Source organism: Pelophylax lessonae, assembly GCF_965119305.1.
Source record: "Pelophylax lessonae genome assembly, chromosome: 8".
Lineage (NCBI taxonomy): Eukaryota > Metazoa > Chordata > Amphibia > Anura > Ranidae > Pelophylax > Pelophylax lessonae.
This window is the reverse complement of record NC_138775.1, coordinates 211,060,650-211,081,512: the sequence shown is the minus strand read 5'-3', so window position 1 is coordinate 211,081,512 and position 20,863 is coordinate 211,060,650. Positions and strand designations below refer to the sequence as shown.

General features: G+C 44.4%; 1 protein-coding gene across 1 annotated transcript in view; it reads left to right on the top strand.

The window, feature by feature from the left end:
- Positions 1-20,863, top strand: part of LOC309562226 (uncharacterized protein) — a 154,623-nt gene that overhangs the window by 45,283 nt on the left and 88,477 nt on the right. The window contains exons 7-8 of the mRNA XM_082266351.1: positions 4,748-4,820; positions 9,402-9,744. Of these exons, the coding sequence (XP_082122477.1) occupies positions 4,748-4,820; positions 9,402-9,744 (416 nt within the window). The remainder of the gene's footprint in view (positions 1-4,747; positions 4,821-9,401; positions 9,745-20,863) is intronic.

Sequence of the window (20,863 nt, the reverse complement as noted above, 5' to 3'; positions counted from 1 at the left end):
TTTATTAAACTCTCCAATATCTTCCAAACTATAGAAGGTAAACTAATAGGTCTATAGTTACTTGATAAAGACTTTCATCCATTTTTAAATATAGGCACCACAGTTAAAATGCATTCAGGCTATGCACTAACAAGTATGCACTTTTAAACAAGCAGGACTTCTATATGCCAGAATCCAAGATGGCTGTGGCATAGCGCTCATTCGTGGTTTGGGTATGTTCTGGCTGAAATGCCTGAATTTGATTTGGTATTGGCCTGTTGTAGTCCCTATACAGCAGAGCTCAGACTGTAAGGGATCTAAACAGCACAAGGAACCAGTCATTTGTGCTGCAGTGCAAGCTGTAAGCATGCTGATAGGAGAAGAGAGAGATAAGCTCATCGGCTTGCTGCTTCCCCTTTCACTGGCCAATTACCGGTGAAAGGGGACATGTACACTTTGACTGAGGCAGAGAAAAAGGTTTCCTGCCCTGCCACAAAGAGCTGCACGGTATAGCTGTTTAAGATTCAGAACAAGATGGATAGAAATACAAAAACCTTTGCAGTAAACAGTTTCCTTATATCTGTAGCATTGCCTCCATAAGAGCTGCTAGATATTCACTCTGGTTACCAGCACACGCCATAAGCAAATGCAATTTCTTATTTCCTCTCGGCTCACACTTCAATAATCAGTCCAGGGGTATTTGGTTGTTTTGTTGTTTCTTTTATAATGGGGATAAGAGAAGGAAATAGTGGGATACTCCAATACTATTCACAGTATTGAGGAATTCTATCTTCTCTACTTTGCTCTTAGATGTGGAGCAGCCAGGCTGTCAATCCATCCTGCCATTTTGGATGAATAGGAATTAATTCTCTTGGTTCCTTTAAGACGACTTGGTGGACAAACTTTTATCTTCCTGACACTCTCCCTAGTATCCTCTATCTCACTGCTGACATCCGCCCACTGACTATCCTATGAGCAGGGGTGGCCTCCCTCAGGTCAGGTCCCTTGACACAAGTCCCTGTACTCATGATACTGCAGTCACAGGGTCTCCAGTGTCTCCCCTCTCAGTCAGCTTCCCTGGACCTCTGGGTTCAGCTCCACTCAACCGCTCCTCTGGCCCTCAGGGCGACTTCCAGCATCCGCATGGCACCTCTACATAGGAGGAGGTTGCTGCCCCCTCCCTCCGGGACTCCGCTCTTAAATGAAAGACCCCTCAGCACATGTGCTCCTGGCTTTTATACAGTATCCCAGAATGCACCGAGGAGGCCTGCCCTCTGCCAATCATCAGGACTGTATCAAAAGCCTATGCACCCATTCATCAGGTTTCCTCCTACTGTCCAACATGCCTCCCTTTAGGACCAGCGTGAAACACTATCTAGACTGAATGAATCGCATACTGAGCACAATGAGCAGACCTCACTAATCAATCCTGCTCTCTGGTAGGCAGAGAACAATATAGATTTACCTGCAACCCCTCTCATAAGCAGACAGAGCTAAAAACTAGAATGAAAGCATACAGAAGGCGTACCAGCCTAATGTATTACCTTTGTAATAATTTTATTAAAAGGATATTTATATATCATATTCACAAACGAGATGACTTTTTAGGTGTAATTAAAAAAAATATATATATATATACTGTATATATATATATATATATATATATATATATATACAGTATATACTGTGTGTGTATATATATATATATATATATATATATATATATATATATATATATATCTACACAAATCCACCGATGATCCATTAAGCTTAGTCCACATTTCTGAAATGGTTGTGGGATGTAGGTCTCCAAATGACGCTCTTTGACATGACACTCAAAGATATTCCTTTTTTCTTAGAGCTCAAAACTATACTTTCTTACTGGCACCTACCTAGGTGGGTGCTACATATCTAAAAAAAAATTGTTGTGAGGATTGGGTTTTCTTGGTACCTCCATAGACATCATACAGTGCATCTGGAAAGTATTCACAGGGCTTCACTTTTTCCACATTTTGTTATTTTACAGCCATATACCAAAATGGATTAAATTCATTATTTTCTTCAAAATTCTACAAACAATACCCCATAATGACAGCGTGAAATAGTTTGTTTGAAATCTTTGCTAATTTATTAAAAATAAAAAAGGAAAAAATCCCATGTACATAAGTATTCACAGCCTTTGACATTAAACTCAAAATTGAGCTCAGGTGCATCCTGTTTCCACTGATCATTCTTGAGATGTTTCTACAACTTTACTGGAGTCCACCTGTGGTAAATTCAGTTGATTGGACATGATTTGGAAAGGCACACACCTGTCTATATAAGGTCCCACAGTTAACAGTGCATGTAAGAGCACAAATCAAGCCATGGAATCCAAGGAATTGTCTGTAGACATCTGAGACAGGATTGTATCGAGGTACAGATCTGGGGAAGGGTACAGAAACATTTCTGCAGCATTGAAGGTCCCAATGAGCACAGTGGCTTCCATCATCCGTAAATGGAAGAAGTTTGGAACCACCAGGACTCTTCCTAGAGCGAGCCGCTCGGCCAAACTGAGCGATCGAGGGAGAAGGGCCTTTTCCAGGGAAGTGACCAAGAACCCAATTGTCATGCTGACAGAGATGCAGTGTTTCTCTGTGGAGAGAGGAAAAACCTTCCAGAAGAACAACCATCTCTGCAGCACTCCACCAATCAGCTCTGTATGGTAGAGTGGCCAGATGGAGGCCACTCCTCAGTAAAAAGGCACATGACAGCCTGCCTGGAGTTTGCTAAAAAGCATCTGAAGGACTCCCAGACCATAAGAAATATAATTCTCTGGTCTGATGAAACAAAGATTAAACTCTTTGGCCTGAATGGCAGGTGTCATGTCTGGAGGAAACCAGGCTCTGCTCATCACCTGGCAAATACCATCCCTACAGTGAAGCATGGTGGTGGCAGCATCATGCCGTAGAGATGTTTTTCAATGGCATGAACTGGGAGACTAGTCAGGATCAAGGGAAAGATGAATGCAGCAATGTACAGAGACATCTTTGATGAAAACCTGCTCCAGAGGGCTCTGGACCTCAGACTGGGGCAATCTTCCAACAGGGCAAGGACCCTAAGCACACAGCAAAGATAAATAAGGAGTGGCTATGGGTCAACTCTGTGAATGTCCTAAGGCCAGAGCCCAGACTTGAACCCTATTGAACATCTCTGGAGAGATCTGAAAATGGGTGGATGTGCACCGACGCTCCCCATCCAACTTGATGGAGCTTGAGAGGTCTTGCAAAGAAGAATGAGAGAAACTGCCCAGAAATGCCAAGCTTGTAGCATCATACTCGTATTGAGCAAAGGCTGTGAATACTTAAAGAGGAAGTAAACTCCCCTGAACAACTTTACAGCATTCAAACCATTTTACAGTCACTTACATGTAGGTGGCTTTAAAAGTAATACCAACTGCGCTGTTTAAGAGATATTGCCGTTGTTTGTGTCCATGACGTCACTCGCGCATGCGCGCTTTGCCCCTCATTTACGGCACACTCAGCAAGACGTTAGTCTGTGCAGCTATGTGCCGTGCCTCTGATTGCAAAGCTCCACGGCATATCAATCCCGCGAGATACCAGTGTTCTTGAAACACCCCATGTGACCAGCTACATCACAGGGGGTGTGAACAATGACATCTATGGTTAACAGAGGGAGGATATTTACATGTGTACTCCTATTGGTTTGCTGGGCTTTGTCGCCAAGGTAACGGTATGCTAAAACGAGGCTTGGTTAGTTTTTACTGAGCATGCACGGGATTCTGGCTGTGACAGAGAGGAAAGGGCGGAAGTACAGATAAGGCTTGAATCGGAAGGCAACCACCAACATGGCGCCGGCTTCAGCAAGAAAAGATGAAAAAGAAACCAAGCTGCACAATCAGTAAGAAAGATCCTGTAGGGCTAATTCATATCCTTGTGAGTTTTAGAAATGATATACATAGTGGCCATATGATTACTGGGGACATTTCTTCAGAGTTTACTTCCTCTTTAAGTACATGTGATTTTTTTTGTTTTTTTATTTTTAATAAATTTGCAAAGATTGCAAACAAACTTCTTTACTTTGTCATTATGGGGGTATTGTTTGTAGAATTTTGAGGAAAATAATGAATTTAATCCATTTTGGAATAAAGCTGTAACATAACAAAATGTGGAAAAAAATGAAGTGCTGTGAATACTTTCCGGATTCACTGTAGGTGGATGCAGCAACGGTCCAATGCTGCACCTGTCCCCCAGTGCCTCTAAACTGAGAACACTGATTGAACACTGCCGATCGCTCAGTTCTGACAGCTCTGTGAGCTGAGAGCTGCTAACTGTCAATCATCAGCTCTCCGCTCTGCCCCCTCCTCGCTCACTGGAGTGCTGGGCTGCTGTGGAGGGGGGCGGAGAGGCCGGTTCAGGCTCTCAGCAGCTCGCTGAGAGGCTGTGTCGGGTGTTAGTCAAGGCACCTGGCGGATACGGACTTCCATTGTCGTGTAGCAGTGCCTGGACTGACTTCTGTGACATTAGCAGGGAGCGGACTTCATCCCGCTCTCTGCTGAAAACGGGTCACAGGAGTGTAGAACGCATTGCCCTCCTGTGATCTATAGGAGATGTACGGCCAAGCAAGCTTTGGCTGTACATCTTCTTTAAATGCAAAAATATGCAAAAATGTGTGAATAAAGTACTAAATAAATAAATAAATAAATAAATAAATGTGCATACAGTTGGGCTTTAAATGTTATGTTTAACTATGACTGCACTTGTCCTAGGTCTAGCCAAGCTTCCAACCATGAGTGAGATGAAGGAAGAGATCAACAAGAGAAAGGAAGACATGCAAAACAGGTTAGCTACTCTTCTTAAACAGAACCCATCAAAAATTTCCAAGAATTTGGCTCTCTACTAAGGTGTTTTAGGCCTCATTTACGCAGGATGATTTGATTCATGCTCCATGCAGGGCAATGTTTTACTGGCACAGAGATGCACAAATATTGCATGCATCCCCATGACGAAGGGTCTCATTCATATCTATTGGGACACAGCGTCTGCTCCCAACACAATATCTACAGTATCTCACAAAAGTGAGTACACCCCTCACATTTTTGTAAATATTTTATTATATCTTTTCATGTGACGACACTGAAGAAATGACACATTGCTACAATGTAAAGTAGTGAGTGTACAGCTTGTATAACAGTGTAAATTTGCTGTCCCTTCAAAATAAATGAACACACAGCCATTAACCACTTGCCTTCTGTGCACTTAAACCCCCTTCCCATCCAGGCCAATTTTCAGCTTTCAGCGCTGTCACACTTTGAATGACAATTGCGCGGTCATGCTACACTGTACCCATATTAAATTTTTATCATTTTTTTTCACGCAAATAGAGCTTTCTTTTGGTGGTATGTAATCACCTCTGGGTTTTTTATTTTTTACAAAAAAAAAGAATAAAGACAGAAAATTTTGAAAAAAAAAAAGTTTTTCTTATTTTCTGCAAGTAAATTTTGAAAATAAATAAATTTTTCTCCTTCACTGATGTGCGCTGATGAGGCGGCACTGATGGGCACTGATAGGCTGCACTGATGGGCACTGATGAGGTGGCACTTATGGGCACTGATGAGGTGGCACTTATGTGCACTGATGAGGAGGTACTAATATGCCGCACTGATGAGCACTGATAGGCGGCATTGATAGGCAGCACTGATAGGTGGCACTGATGAGCACTGATAGGCGGCACTGATGAGCACTGAGAGGTGGCACTGCTGGGCACTGAGAGGTGGCACTGAGAGGTGGTACTGCTGGGCACTGAGAGGCGGCACTGAGGGGCGGCACTGATGGGCACTGATAGGCGGCACTGATGGGCACTGGCGGATGGCACTGGACACTGACGGGTGGCACTGATGAGCGGCACTGATGGGCAGCACCATCAGTGCCCACACTCAGTGCCCATAGTGCTGCCAGTCAGTGCTCATCAGTGCCTATATGAGCAGGCACTGATGGGCACTGACTGGCAGCACTATGGGCACTGATTGTGGGCATTGATGGGGGCACTGATGGCGGGCACTGTGGGCACTGATGGGGGGGCAATGTGTGTGTGTTTTTACCTTTAGTAATCAGGGCGCTGGTGATCAGTGCCCTGATTAAATTCCTGTGTGTCCCCGGCAGCTAACGGCTCCCCCTCCTTCCTCACACTGCAGGCTCCGTGTGAGGAAGGAGCGCCGGCGATGAGAGATGATCTCATATGTTTACATGTGAGATCATCGCTCATTGGACGGCCCGATCACGTGGTGATTGGCCATTCACCACGATCTGTGATCGGCCGTGTCCAAGGGACACGGCCGACACAGATTTTCCCCGCTGCGCGCTCGCAGGAGCGCGCGGGGGGCGTGTCACTGGGAGGCCGTATAAAGACGGCCTCCCGAAAATTCAAGTCCGCGCTGCAGCCGTATATAGGCTGTAGCGCGGATGGGGGGGAGGTTAATGTCTAAACCGCTGGCAACAAAAGTGAGTACACCCCTAAGTCAAAATATCCAAATTGGGCCCAATTAGCCATTTTTCCTCCCCGGTGTCATGTGACTCATTAGTGATAAAAGGTCTTAGGTGTGAATGGGGAGCAGGGGTGTTTAATTTGGTGTTATCGCTCTCACTCTCTCATACTGGTCGCTGAAAGTTCAACATGGCAAAAAACTCTCTGAGGATCTGAATAAAAGGATTGTTGCTCTACATAAAGATTGCCTAGGATAGAAGAAGATTGCCAAGACCCTGAAACTGATCTGCAGCATGGTGGCCAAGACCATACAGTGGTTTAACAGGACAGGTTCCACTCAGAACAGGCCTCGCCATGGTCAACCAAAGAAATTGAGTGCACATGCTCAGCGTCGTATCCAGAGGTTGTCTTTGGAAAATATATGTATTAATGCTGCCAGCATTGCTGCAGAGGTTGAGGGGGTGGGGGGTCAGCCTCTCAGTGCTCAGACCATACACCGCACACTGCATCAAATTGGTCTGCATGGTTATCGTCCCAAAAGGAAGCCTCTTCTAAAGATGATGCGCAAGAAAGCCTGCAAACTGTTTGCTGCAGACAAACAGACTAAGGACATGGATTACTGTGCGCTGATGAGACCAAGATAAACGTATTTGGTTCAGATGGTGTCAAGCGTGTGTGATGGCAACCAGGTGAGGAGTACAAAGACAAGTGTGTCTTGCCGACAGTCAAGCATGGTGGTGGGAGTGTCATGGTCTGGGGTTGCATGAGTGCTGTCAGCACTAGGGAGCTACAGTTCATTGAGTGAACCATGAATGTCAATATGTACTGTGACATACTGAAGCAGAGCATGATCCCCTCCCTTTAGAGACTGGGCCGCAGGGCAGTATTCCAACATGATAACGAACTCAAACACACCTCTAAGACTACCACTGCCTTGCTAAAGAAGCTGAGGGTAAAGGTGATGGACTGGCCAAGCATGTCTCCAGACCTAAACCCTTTTGAGCATCTGTGGGGCATCCTCAAATGGAAGGTGGAGGAGCGCAAGATCTCTAACATCCACCAGCTCCGTGATGTCGTCATGGAGGAGTGGAAGAGGACTCCAGTGGCAACCTGCGAAGCTCTGGTTAACTCCATGCCCAAGAGGGTTAAGGCAGTGCTGGAAAATAATGGTGGCCACACAAAATATTGACACTTTGGGCCCAATTTGGACAATATAACTTAGGGGTGTACTCACTTTTGTTGCCAACGGTTTAGACAATAATGGCTGTGTGTTGAGTTATTTTGAGGGGACAGCAAATTTACACTGTTATACAAGCTGTACAATCACTACTTTACATTGTAGCAAAGTGTAATTTCTTCAGTGTTGTCACATGAAAACATGTAATAAAAAATTCACAAAAATGTGAGGGGTGTACTCACTTTTCTGAGATACTGTATGTAGACGTAGGTGTGTCCCCCTGAAGACACCTTGGGTGTGTTTGGTACTGTGCACCCACAGGGATGTCACTTTCCCAGTGCAGACAGCTATAGGGTTGCTGGCACACAACCTCTGCATACCCATGCCAATAAAACACGACCCTGCAAGGGGCATGGATAAAATTACCCCATGTGAACAAGGCCGTAGTGTGGATTTTTACAGAGTTTTTTTTTTTCCTTACTTTGTAGTTGTATTGTTTTCTTCTTAGAGAAAAAATTGTTAGCACATTGTTGATAACTGATGCATTCTTTGGGCTGCTAATGCAGGGTAAAACTGTCAACTAAAGTGTATTTACAGCCATAACTTTGGAAAATAAATTTTTACATTTTTAATGGTTAAAAGGTTGTCCCCTGAACAGTAAGTAACTCATATAAGTCCCTTTACCTGGTTCTTTAGGTTAGGGGACAGAACAGATTTCCCGATCACATGACCAGTATGACTGACTGTTACAGCAGTCACAAGATTGTGAGCCTGTCTGATGTCTCCCAATCGTTACTAGAGACTGGGAGCTGCTGGTGGCAGCCGGGTCACTGTGCTGGAAGTGTGCAAGTGCTTTCTCAGTAGAGAGACTTTGACGACCATGAATGAATATGTGCAGTGTGTGGGCGTAAAAGCGTATGTTACCCTAAAAAAAAAAAAAAATGATCCTGCTCACCTAAAGCATGTTACACAGCATAGTGCCTGTGCTGTGTAATTTGGCCCCCTGTAAAACCTAAACAATCTGGCTGATCCTGCCTGGTACTGCCCTCCCCCCTGTAAACTGACCATGGTTTCTCATGGCTGCTGGGCCCTTGCATTGTGGTCAGTTTACGTGTCTCCGTCATCCTTAGCTCTCCTCTGTCCTCCTCTCACGAATCCCTCCCTGCCTGTCAGCTGTGTCAGTGCCAATCTGCTCCCCTCCTGCTGCTATCAAACCGCAATGACATTCTTATAATCAGCTCTGCTATAGTAAATAAAGTCCCCCCAAAAATGCTGCTGTGTACCTCATTTCATAGCGCCGATCAGCGCTCACGTGATCGGCCACCTCTTTCCTTCTCTCCTCTCCACCTCTTGCCTGACATCAATGGGGGTTTCTTAGCCCGCCCACTTTGCTGTCAGATCGAGAGAGGAGAGAGGCGGTCGGTCATGTAAGCGCCGATCGGCACTATGAAATGAGGTACACAGCGGCATTTTAAAAAAAAGCACTTTGGACATTTACTATAGCAGAACAGAGCTGATTGTAAGAATGTCATTAGGTGGCTTAACAACCACTTTAAGGTTGCTACTACACAAAAGAGTTACATGGTCAGTGAGCAGGTAAATACATTCCCCCGCCCCTTAAGTGCTTCCTTCAAAATAGAATACTTGTTTTAACCTTTTTTTGGTGAGTAGACTACGCCTGTGTAGTATGTACTTATATGATTACTATTGTCTTTTCTTGGAATATTCTTTACACAATATTGACGAAAACGTCTTGTTTCAGGTATGTCAAAAGTGAGCGGCACACCATACAAGTGGATTATGTACCATACATGGATGAAATTGCAGCAGAAGTAGGCTGCAAGCCTGAAATTAAGCAGTTTTTGCTGTCAGATCCCAAACTGGCCTGGGAGATATTCTTTGGCCCATGTACACCTTACCAGTATCGTCTGTGTGGACCAGGGCAATGGAAGGGTGCCAGGAAAGCCATTCTAACTCAGAAGGATCGTGTCATAAAGCCAACAAAGACCCGCATCACAGATTCTGAAATGGCTCACGGTTCATTTAATAAGTTTATCAAGCTTCTGGGTATCTTGGTGATCTTTGCTGCCATATATGTCGTAATGTAATTAGGTCAAGCAATACTATGATTCAGACAAGTCCATTGTTACAGGCTTCAGTCTCTTGAGCAAGACATATTTGTTATGTAAAATGTTCTTTAAATTACGCCTTCTAGCTTTAATGAAACCAAACTTTTATTCTTGGTTATCGAAAAAAAATATTCTTCTAAAAGCATAAATAATTATGTGCAATTTGCTACTGCAAATGTTTGTATTCACAGGGTGGGATTAATCGACTACTATAGCGAAGTGACCAAGATTTTTTCTTTTTTTTTTTTTTTTTACACATTATGATTGCCTATACCAGTAAATGTCACTGGTATAAGCAACCATTTTTGCTGAATGAAACTGATTCATCCAGTGGGTATTGTTATGATTAGCTAGATTAGCTATGATTGGGCCCAACTAATCACATGGAACAGATGGGCTGTGATTGGCCCTATCTGTACATGTGATCACTGTGATCAATCACAGCTAGCAACACAAGTGTACACAATGAATGGCATAGTGAACTCTTCTTTAACCCCTTCCTGCCCAGACTTCCTGTGGGAGACTCATCATTCTGGGCTTGCGCATGCCCCACATGCTGCACTGCGACGTGATCTGTCACTGGTTGTGTCCACCGAACACACCCGATGAATGATCACTATACCAGCCCACTGCTAGTATCATGTAATCGCTGTGATTAATCACAGAGGATCACATGCCAATTGTAAATAATGGATGGATCATCCATTATTTACAATTGGCATGTGATCCTCTGTGATTAATCACAGCGACTACATGATACTAGCAGTGGGCTGGTATAGTGATCATTCATCGGGTGTGTTCGGTGGACACAACCAGTGACAGATCACGTCGCAGTGCAGCATGTGGGGCATGCGCAAGCCCAGAATGATGAGTCTCCCACAGGAAGTCTGGGCAGGAAGGGGTTAAAGAAGAGTTCACACTTCCATCTTTGTTAATATATTCTTTCCCCAGGAGACAAAAGCCATGTAGAACCTTATAGAGAACTGACCATGGTGTGTTCTCCTGCTTAGAGTGGTCAGGTATTAATAGGAAAGCAGAGGGACTAGCAGGAACACCAGGGATTCACACAAAGGAAGCAATACAAAGAGAACAGGATACTTTCTCATACAAGTACATGGTACGGCAGGCACATATTAGGAATATGAAGTGTTGGGGTAACAAACGCTTTAAGTTTTGGGGTTGTGTATAGGGCTGTAAACAGTAAAGTTAAGAGTCAGTATATTACTATTACTTTTCAGGTGTGTAAAAACTGTTTTTAACACCCAGACTCACACACAAAAAATATCTATTTTCAGAAGTTGAAGGCAAATGAACCACCCAAAGCAACCTTTATTTTGTGTGCTGCCTAATCTACCCCCTTCTAGTACATTAAACATGTTACTGTTAACTACACAGTCTGCAGTCATATTTTTGTTTGATTAACAATTGATTCTATGTTGTTTATCTCAAATTTCAGTAACCAATACTGTCATGGATCTGAGTTGGTTTAGAGGGGAAGTGAGAGGTGGCAAGGGAGACTGAGGAACCAGTCTGACTTCACAGCCACAACTTTTTTCTTATTATTTATTTATTGGATAGAGTAAGGAAGGATTAAAACCCCTGCTGGGTTTTTGTTGGAGTATGTGTGCCATTGGGGAAAATTCCCTTCACTTCCTGTCCCAAAGATGAGGCAGGAAGTTAGAGGAATTCCCCTCTTAGTCCCTGTTCACACATATGCGATGCGGGAACCCTGGGAATCCACTGCGGGTTCAAGTCGCAGGCAGTTCACACTGACATATGCAAATCGCTGAGGGTGTCAATACAAAGTTAACGACACCCCCAGATCAGTTCGCATATCGCAGTGCGAACTGTCAGTTCGGACATGAATCGGATCGCATAGGTGTGAACACCACCATGCGATCCGATTCTGGTGCAGACCCAAAGAAAGGGACCTGTGCGAGTTGTGTCCGACTGTGATGCGAATTCAGCCATACAATATGTATGGCTGAATTTGCATCACATAGACATTGCATGTGATTTGCAGAGCAGTGCGCTGTGAATCACATGCGATGTCTGTCAACGCCTACTGTATATGTGAACCGGCGCTTAGCGACAGGTGTCTCCTTTGGATGATTTCTCTTTACCTCCTGTTCTGGGGACAACTCTAACATTTTTGATTTCCTATCACTTTCTTTCCCTGTGCCCTCCAGTACAAATAAAGGTGAGAAGCTCTCCAATGGGGACCCACTATATCCAAAATAAAAAATAAAAAATATTGCCTAGAAATGTACTTTACCACTTGCTCACCGTGCTATAGCCAAATGATGGCTACAGCCAGATCGTCCAGTTCTGGGAGGCTGTCATATGATGGCCTCCCATGATTGCGTCCACTGTGTGCCTGCTGCTGGGCACTGGCGGCACGCTCTGTGTTTGCAGTGTCACTGTCGAACACAGATTGAGGTAAAGAGCCAATCAGCTGCTCTTTATCACATGATCAGTGTTCAATCACAGCTGATCGTGATGTCAAAAGATGCTAGTTACTGGCTCTCTTCACTACTCCTTCTCACGCTGTCATCTTCTGGGGGAGAAGAGAAAAGAGCCAATAATCGGCTTCTGCAAAAGTGCTGCCAACCTGTGTCTACCACTGCTGCCAATTAGTGCCCACCACTGCTGTCAATCAGTGCCCACCAGTGCTTCCTCATCAATGTCACCTATCAGTGCTGCCTACCAGTGCACATCAGTGCCGCCTATCAATGCCCATCAGTGTCACCTATCAGTGCCTAGCAGTGCTGCCTATCAGTGTCCATTAGTGTTGCCTAATCAGTGCAGCCTATCAGTGTCTCTTTATCAGTGCCCAGCAGTTCAGCCTATCAGTGCCCATCAATGCCCAGCAGTGCTGCCTCATCAGTGCCACCTCTTAAGTTCCCATCAGTGCAGCCTATCAGTGCTCATCAGTGCTGCTTATCAGTGGCCATTATGCAAATTTTTATAACAAACTATGAAAAAAATTTTTGGTTTTTTTTTTCCAAAATTTTCAGTCTTTGTTTAATTAGCAAAAAAAACAAAACAGCGGTTAACAAATACCACCAAAAGAAAGCTCTACTTGTGCGGGAAAAGAAATGATAAAAATTTTGTTTGGGTACAGTGCTGCATGACCGTGTAATTGTCATTCAAAGTGCGACAGCGCTGAAAATTGGCCTTGTCAGGAAGAGGGTGAAAGTGCCCAGAAGCCAAGTGGTTAATGGTGGTTTTCCGGTAATTTGTCCAGCGTTCCTCTTTTTCTATACTCTCTAAGGGACAGCTTCACTTGATTACATATACTGCGCTACAACCATTAATTACAGAAAGCGACTAAGCTTCCTCGTTCTTTGATCGTATCCTGTGAATAAAAACGGATCCTTTCATGTGTTTAAATGTTTATTTTTTTCTTTTTGTATATACGCAAAAATAAATCTGAAAATATAACATAAATCGTAATTTTTTAGTGGTTTTATCTTTCTTCATATCACAAATGGCACTTGGCAAGTTACTGATATACTGCTGTAGGAAAACATGAGGGTTATTATTTATAGTGAATTTGTGGCCAGGCTATGGCATTCATAGACAAAAACAGGGTACGTCCTCTGTTTTTATCTATCTTTACAGTATTTCTTCGGACAACCTCAGTCCTAGAAGACAGCAAGGCATCAAGGGGATTATCCACCTCTGCAAAAGAGTGCCTTCTACTGTTAGGATATCATACTTATGCACAGGGATTATGATTATGGACATTCATACTATGAGCATTAAATATTCTTAACAAGCGGTAATTGAGCTACGGAGCTATTGCGCACTCTTACATTTGCACAATCAAAAATGTGCAACGTAAAACACACTTGGCTCAGTGCCAAAATTGAGTACATGAGCTTCTTTAGCACGTTTTTGGAGCAGAGGGAGGTCCATTTAAATAAATGGTGCTGCTCCAAAAACGTGCTAACAAAAGCAACATAAACGCATCAAGTGTGAACAGGACCTAAAGTAAACACAGAGCTGGAGAGGTGGGAGGGGGCAGGGTGAGCAGAGCTGCTCACAGAAGGACTTCAGGGCTTCTGCTGTAAAGTGTGTTGATGGTTTACTCCGCAGTGTCTACAGCTACGAAGGACTTGTTTTAGGCCTCTTGTACTCTGCTTTACAGAACCCCATATGGGCATACAGTGAAAAATATGTCTGTAGTTGTGGTGCATAGGATCCACAACTACATGCCCATAATACATGCCCATAATGCCCATAATAATGCATTAGTGAAAACACAGTGCATGCAAAACTGCTGGTGCCGGTGTTTACCCATGCCCATTGGCATATTTATCAAAATGTAAAATTTAACGTTTTGCATTACTTGCAAGTTTTGCTTAGATTTATGAATATTTGGTTATATGGCAATTGAAAAAGATTTAGGCAGGTGTAAAGGAATGCTGTAAAGTAAGAATTCTTTCAAAAATATGTATTTTAATTTCATTTATTTTATCAATGCTAAGAAATGCAGGCAGACACTTATTCATGCTGTCATTCCATCAGGAAAGTATGTGATTGTTCCTAAATGTATTCTGCAGCAAAACAATGACCCCAAACATACAGCCAATATCATTAAGAACTATCTTCAGTAGAAAGAAGAACAAGGAGTCCTGGAAGTGATGGTTTGGCCCCCACAGACCCTGATCTCAACATCAAAGTCTGTCTGGAATTTCATGAGGGGACAGAAGGATTTCAGGCAGCCTACATCCATACAGTGTTGCCAACCCCCCGGAGTGAAATTTACTGGCAGAACGTCCAAAATTTACGGACGGCACCAATTTTTTACTGGCACTGCAAAAATGTACATAAAATAGCCGTTTTCAGTGCTAAACCGTGCAAATATGAATAATTAAACTATAAACATGTAGATAGTGCTATTAGCAATGAGTTTAAGTTAAACAAAAGTCAGTGCCCACTTATATTATTGTATTCTCTCCCCCTTACATCAGTGACCCCCCCCATCAGACTGGTCTGGCGGCGCTGTCACTGACCTCCCCTCAGGTGCACTGTGCAGGGCTCAGTCAGACGGCTCTGGTCTCCACTCTGCAGGCCGGGGCCCCACACATCTAACTTCTCCCGTGACCCCCATCCCGGCGGCGCTCTCACTCTTGACTCCTCTCCAGACTCGACTGCAGACACGATAAAAGAAAAGAGATGGTTAGAGACTGCGGGCATTGAACAGGAGGTGGTCAGAGACTGCGGACATTGAACAGGAGGTGGTCAGAGACTGCGGACATTGAACAGGAGGTGGTCAGAGACTGCGGACATTGAACAGGAGGTGGTCAGAGACTGCGGACATTGAGCAGGAGGTGGTCAGAGACTTCGGACATTGAACAGTAGGTGGTCAGAGACTGCGGACATAGTACAGGAGGTGGTCAGAGACTGCGGACATGGTACAGGAGGTGGTCAGAGACTGCGGACATGGTACAGGAGGTGGTCAAAGACTGCGGACATGGTACAGGAGGTGGTCAGAGACTGCTGACATGGTACAGGAGGTGGTCAGAGACTGCGGACATGGTACAGGAGGTGGTCAGAGACTGCGGACATGGTACAGGAGGTGGTCAGAGACTGCGGACATGATACAGGAGGTGGTGAGAGACTGCGGACATGATACAGGAGGTGGTCAGAGACTGCGGACATGGTACAGGAGGTGGTCAGAGACTGCTGACATGGTACAGGAGGTGGTCAGAGACTGCGGACATGGTACAGGAGGTGGTCAGAGACTGCGGACATGGTACAGGAGGTGGTCAGAGGCTGTGGACATAATACAGGAGGTGGTCAGAGACTGCGGACATGATACAGGAGGTGGTCAGAGACTGCGGACATGGAAGTGCCCTCCTCACCCCTCACAGTAGTTTCTTCCTATGTCCCCCTTCATATTAGCACATCAGTGTCCTCCTCCTAAGTCCCTTTCACCTCTCCATAGCCATATCAGTGACATTACTGCAGAGTGAAGCTGTGACACTGCCTGTGGAGAGGTGAAGGGGGCACAGGAGCAGGACACTGATGTCCTCTGCCCCCTGACTCATCTCTCTACTCCAGTCTGCTCTGCTAGCTGTCGGAGGCTCAGAGCCCCACTCACCAGTCCTCTTCTCTTCTGTGTGCTTCTGCGGGTGGCTGGCTGCCTCTGCTGTCAGTCTGTTGCTCTGTCCACTCCACCATCTGTCCAGACTCCAGCCAGCTGCATCTTCTAGTATCCACAGGGCCAGGCACAGTTCTTCAGACTCCACTCCACCACACTGTCCCTAGCAGGCGCCTGGCGGCCGGTGTAGTTGAAAAAAATCGGCAGTACACCGGCCCGGCGGGAAAACTTAAATGACGGCGGGGGCGGAGGCAGGGGCGGGCCGTGGTCACGATCATCTGACACAGCTCCGTCCATTGGGCATGTGTCAGGTGCCGAGACTGAGTCAGGGGAGGCTGTGATTGGCCGAGACGCGCAGCGCTTGGTGTGCGAGAGAGGGAGGGGGGAAGCTGGGGCTGACGTCACACAGTCTCTGCGAGAGAAGAGAAGAGAACTCGGCTCGCTTCGGGGATCTCCGAGTCCGGAACTGCGCGCCGCGCACGCGCAGTTCTAACCTTGCCGCCTCCGCCGTAGATTTACTGGCACTTTTCTCCTGCTACGGGCATTTACGGGCAGGAGAAAAGTGCCCTGATTTTACGGGCTGTCCGTAAATCTACGGGCGGTTGGCAACACTGCATCCATAGGAGATCTGTAGTTAGTTCTCCAAGATATTCGGAGCAACCGGCTGAGTTATTTTAAAAATGGTGTGCAAGTGTACCTAGAAGAATGTATTCTGTTTTGAAGACAAAGGGTGGTCACACCAATTATTGATTTAGTTTGGATTTCTCTGCTGTTAATTTACTTTCTATTTTGTTAATTGAAAAAAAAAAAAAAAACATTAACACACCTATTTCCAAAAGAATGCATAATTTGCAGTATTTTTTCACACCCACTTAAAACTTTTGCACAGTACTATAGTATATATATATATATATATATATATATATATATATACACACACACACACACACACTCACCGGCCACTTTATTGGGTACACCTGTTCAATTGCTTGGTAACACAAATCGCTAATCAGCCAATCACATGGCAGCAACTCAATGCATTTAGGCATCTTAACGAGATGAAGACGACTTGCGGAAGTTCAAACCGAGAATCAGAATGGGGAGAAAGGGGATTTAAGTGACTTTGAACGTGGCATGGCTGTTGGTGCCAGGCGGGCTGGTCTGAGTAATTAGAAAAACTGCTATTCTACCGGGATTTTCACACACAACCAACTCCAGGGTTTACAGAGAATGGTCCAAAAAAGAGAAAATATCCAGTAAGCGGAGTTGTATACCCAAAAGTGCCTTGTTGATGTCAGAGATCAGTGGAGAATGGGCAGTCAGTAAGTCAAACAACCATTTATTACAATTAAGGTACTCAGAATACCATCTCTGAATGCACATCTAACCTTGAAGTAGATGGGCTACAGCAGCAGAAGACCACAACGGGTGCCACTCCTGTCAGCAAAGAACAGGAAGCTGAGGCTACAATTTGCACAGGCTCACCAAAATTGGACAATAGAAGATTGAAAAAAGGTTGTCTGGTCAGATGAGTCTCAATTTCAGCTGCCACATTCAGATGGTATGGTCAGAATTTGGCGTAAACAACATGAAAGCATCAATCCATCCTGTCTTTTATCAATGGTTTAGGCAGGAGATGATGCTGTAGTGGTTTGAGGGATATTTTCTTGGCACACTTTGGCCCCTTAGTACCAATTGAGCATTGTTTAATTGCCTCGGCCTACCCGAGTATTGTTGCTGACCATGTCCATCCCTTTATGACTACAGTGTACCCATCTTCTGATGGCTACTACCAGCAGGATAATGCACCATGTCACAAAGCTCAAATCATCTCACCACTGGTTTCTTGAACATGGCAATAAGTTATCTGTACTCCAATGGCCTCCACAGTCACCAGATCCCAATCCAATAGAGCACGTCTTGGATGTTGTGGAATAGGAGATTTGCATCATGGATATGCAGCTGACAAATTTGGATCAACTGCGTGATGCTATCATGTCAATATGGACCAAAATCTCGGAGGCAAAAGGGGGTCCAACTGGGTACTAGCAAGGTGTACCTAATAAATTGGCCGGTGAGAACACACACACACACACTATATTGTCAAAAGTATTGGGACACCTGCCTTGACACACACATGAACTTTAATGGCATCCCAGTCATAGTCCATAGGGTTCAATATTGAGTTGGCCCACCCTTTGCAGTTATAACAGCTTCAACTGTTCTGGGAGGGCTGTCCACAAGGTTTAGGAGTGTGTCTATGGGAATGTTTGACCATTCTTCCAGATTCACATTTGTGAGGTCAGGTACTGATGTGGATGAGAAGGTGTGGCTTGCACTCTCCTCTCTAATTCCTCCCAAAGGTATTCTATCAGGGTGAGGTCAAGTCACATTCCTCCACCCAAAACTTGTTTATTCATGTCTTTATGGACCTTGCTTTGTGCATCTTTGAGCAGTCATGTTGGAACAGGTTCCAACAAAGTTGGGAGCATGAAATTGTCCAAAATGTCTTGGTATGCTGACGTCTTAGGAGTTCCCTTCACTGGAATTAAGGAGCCAAGCCCGACCCCTGAAAAGCAACCACACCATAATCCCCCTCCACCAAATGATTTGGACCAGTGCACAAAGCAAGGTCCATAAAGACATGGATGAGCGAGTTTGGGGTGGAGGAGCTTGACTGGCCTGTACCTCAACCCTTTCAGAATACCTTTGGGATGAATTAGAGCCGAAACTGCGAGTCAGGCCGTCCCGTCCACATCAGTACCTGACCTCACAAATTTGCTTCTAGAAGAATGGTCAAACATTCCCATAGACACACTCCTAAACCTTGTGGACAGCCTTCCCAGAAGAGTTGAAGCTGTTATAACTGCAAAGGCTGGGCCAACTCAATATTGAACCCTATGGACTAAGACTGGGATGCCATTAAAGTTTAAGTGTGTGTAAAGGCAGGGGTCCCAATACTTTTGACAATATAGTGTATATTAGTCCAGGATTGCTGCACTTAAAATTTATTAAAAATCCATACAAAAACAAAAAACAAAAAAGCAAGTTCCATTGTTATATTTTCGGGCTAAGATATTACTGAAATTCGGATAAGGATGCCCTTCTTCAGACAAGAACATGGATAATTTCATTACAAAAATCTCTTACACATATTGAACTCAGAAATAAGAAACCAATTAAATCATCAGGACATAATTAACCCAATATAACCATCACATGTTTGAATCATAAGACTTAAAGTGAAGACTAACAAATTCAGGTCATTCCCCATAAGCAGGGGGAGGCAGCACGAGGAGTGGTGACAAGAAGAATGAACAGACAAAGACCATAACAGAAAATGTGCTATTTAATGTCTCTTCAACTATACTGTCAGAGACTGAAATGAAAGTGCTTAATAAACGTTTAGGTTTTTGCCTGAAGGAGAAAATGGATCAGTTTGTATTAAAACGGGATTTATATAGATTTTTTAGACAGAACAAATTAAAAGCTTTTTTTGGATTAGACCTCAGACTCAGGGCACTAATCCTTCATCTTCCTCAATCAAAAATTTAGATCTAAGAACAAAGAGTCAAATCACTCCTCCTATCTCTAATCCGGCTGTGAAATTATTTATTAAAAAGATAGAGGAAGACATTGGGTCTTTTTTACAAGATCGTACATTGGTTAATCACCTATCAATTTATCTCGGGAGGAGTATAGCCTCTCTATCAGCCAGACGTGATATCATTATCGAGTTAGGTGACAAGGAGGGGCTCAATCCTTATCATGGATACAAAAAAGTGTGAGGGTGAAGTCTTTAGACATTTATCTGATCGGGATAGTTATTTACCTTTGGGGGTTAAAGTGACTGCTATTTAAAAAAAACAAAAAAAACGAGACTTTATAAACACGTTATACTTACCTGCTCTGTGGAAGGAAGGAAGGATGTGCTGGAACTGGAGAAAGTCCAGAACAGGGAAACAAAAATAATTAGGGGAATGGAGGACATCGGCTATGAGGAAAGACTACAAGCACTGAACCTATTCTCTCTGGAGAAGAGACGATTGAGGGGGGATATGATATCAATGTACAAATACTGTACTGGTGACCCTAGCATATGGAAAAACCTATTCAGAGAAAGGAAATATAATAAGACACGTGGCCACTCACTAAAACTAGAGGAAAGGCGGTTTAACCTTAAAATACGCAGGGGGTTCTTCACTGTGAGAGCAGTAAAGATGTGGAATTCTCTTCCGCAAACAGTGGTATCAGCAGGGAACATTGATAGTTTCAAAAAACTATAAGATGGGCACCTTAAAGACCACAACATAGAGGGGTATACAATGTATGGTTAACAGCAAACACACACACACACACATCATAGGTTGAACTGGATGGACTGGTGTCTTTTTTCAACCTCACAAACTATGTAACTATGTAACTATGTAACTATGTATATGTGCAGTGGTTTTGCATAGAGTGGACCTGATCCTCCTCTTCTCGGGTCCCTCTTCAGTGCTCCTGGCCCCTCCCTTCTGATGAGTGCCCCCACAGCAAACAGCTTGCTGTGGGGGAACCTGAGTCAAGTCCCAGCTTCCTGTGTCCATTCAGACACAGAATCATGGCCCGACACTGCCCCCTCTCTTTCCTAAATGGCTGACTGACTTTTATTGACAGCAGTGGGAGCCAATTGTGCTGCACTGCTGCCTTAGCCAAAGAGGAGGGGAGTCCCAGGCAGCTCAGACACCCCTGCAACAATGTTGGAGAAAGATGGGCTCAGGTAAGTATTAGGGGGGCTGAGGGGGGCTGCTGCACACAGAAGGCTTTTTTATCTTAATGCAAAGAATGGTAGTAAAGAATGCCCTCCAAAATGTTATTATAGATAATGATACTCAATCTTATTTAATTAATGAGCACCCAATTACCCCTGTCCTGAATATGTTGGCCAAAATTCATAAGTGTCCTATTAACCCACCAGGACACCCTATTGTATCCGGGACT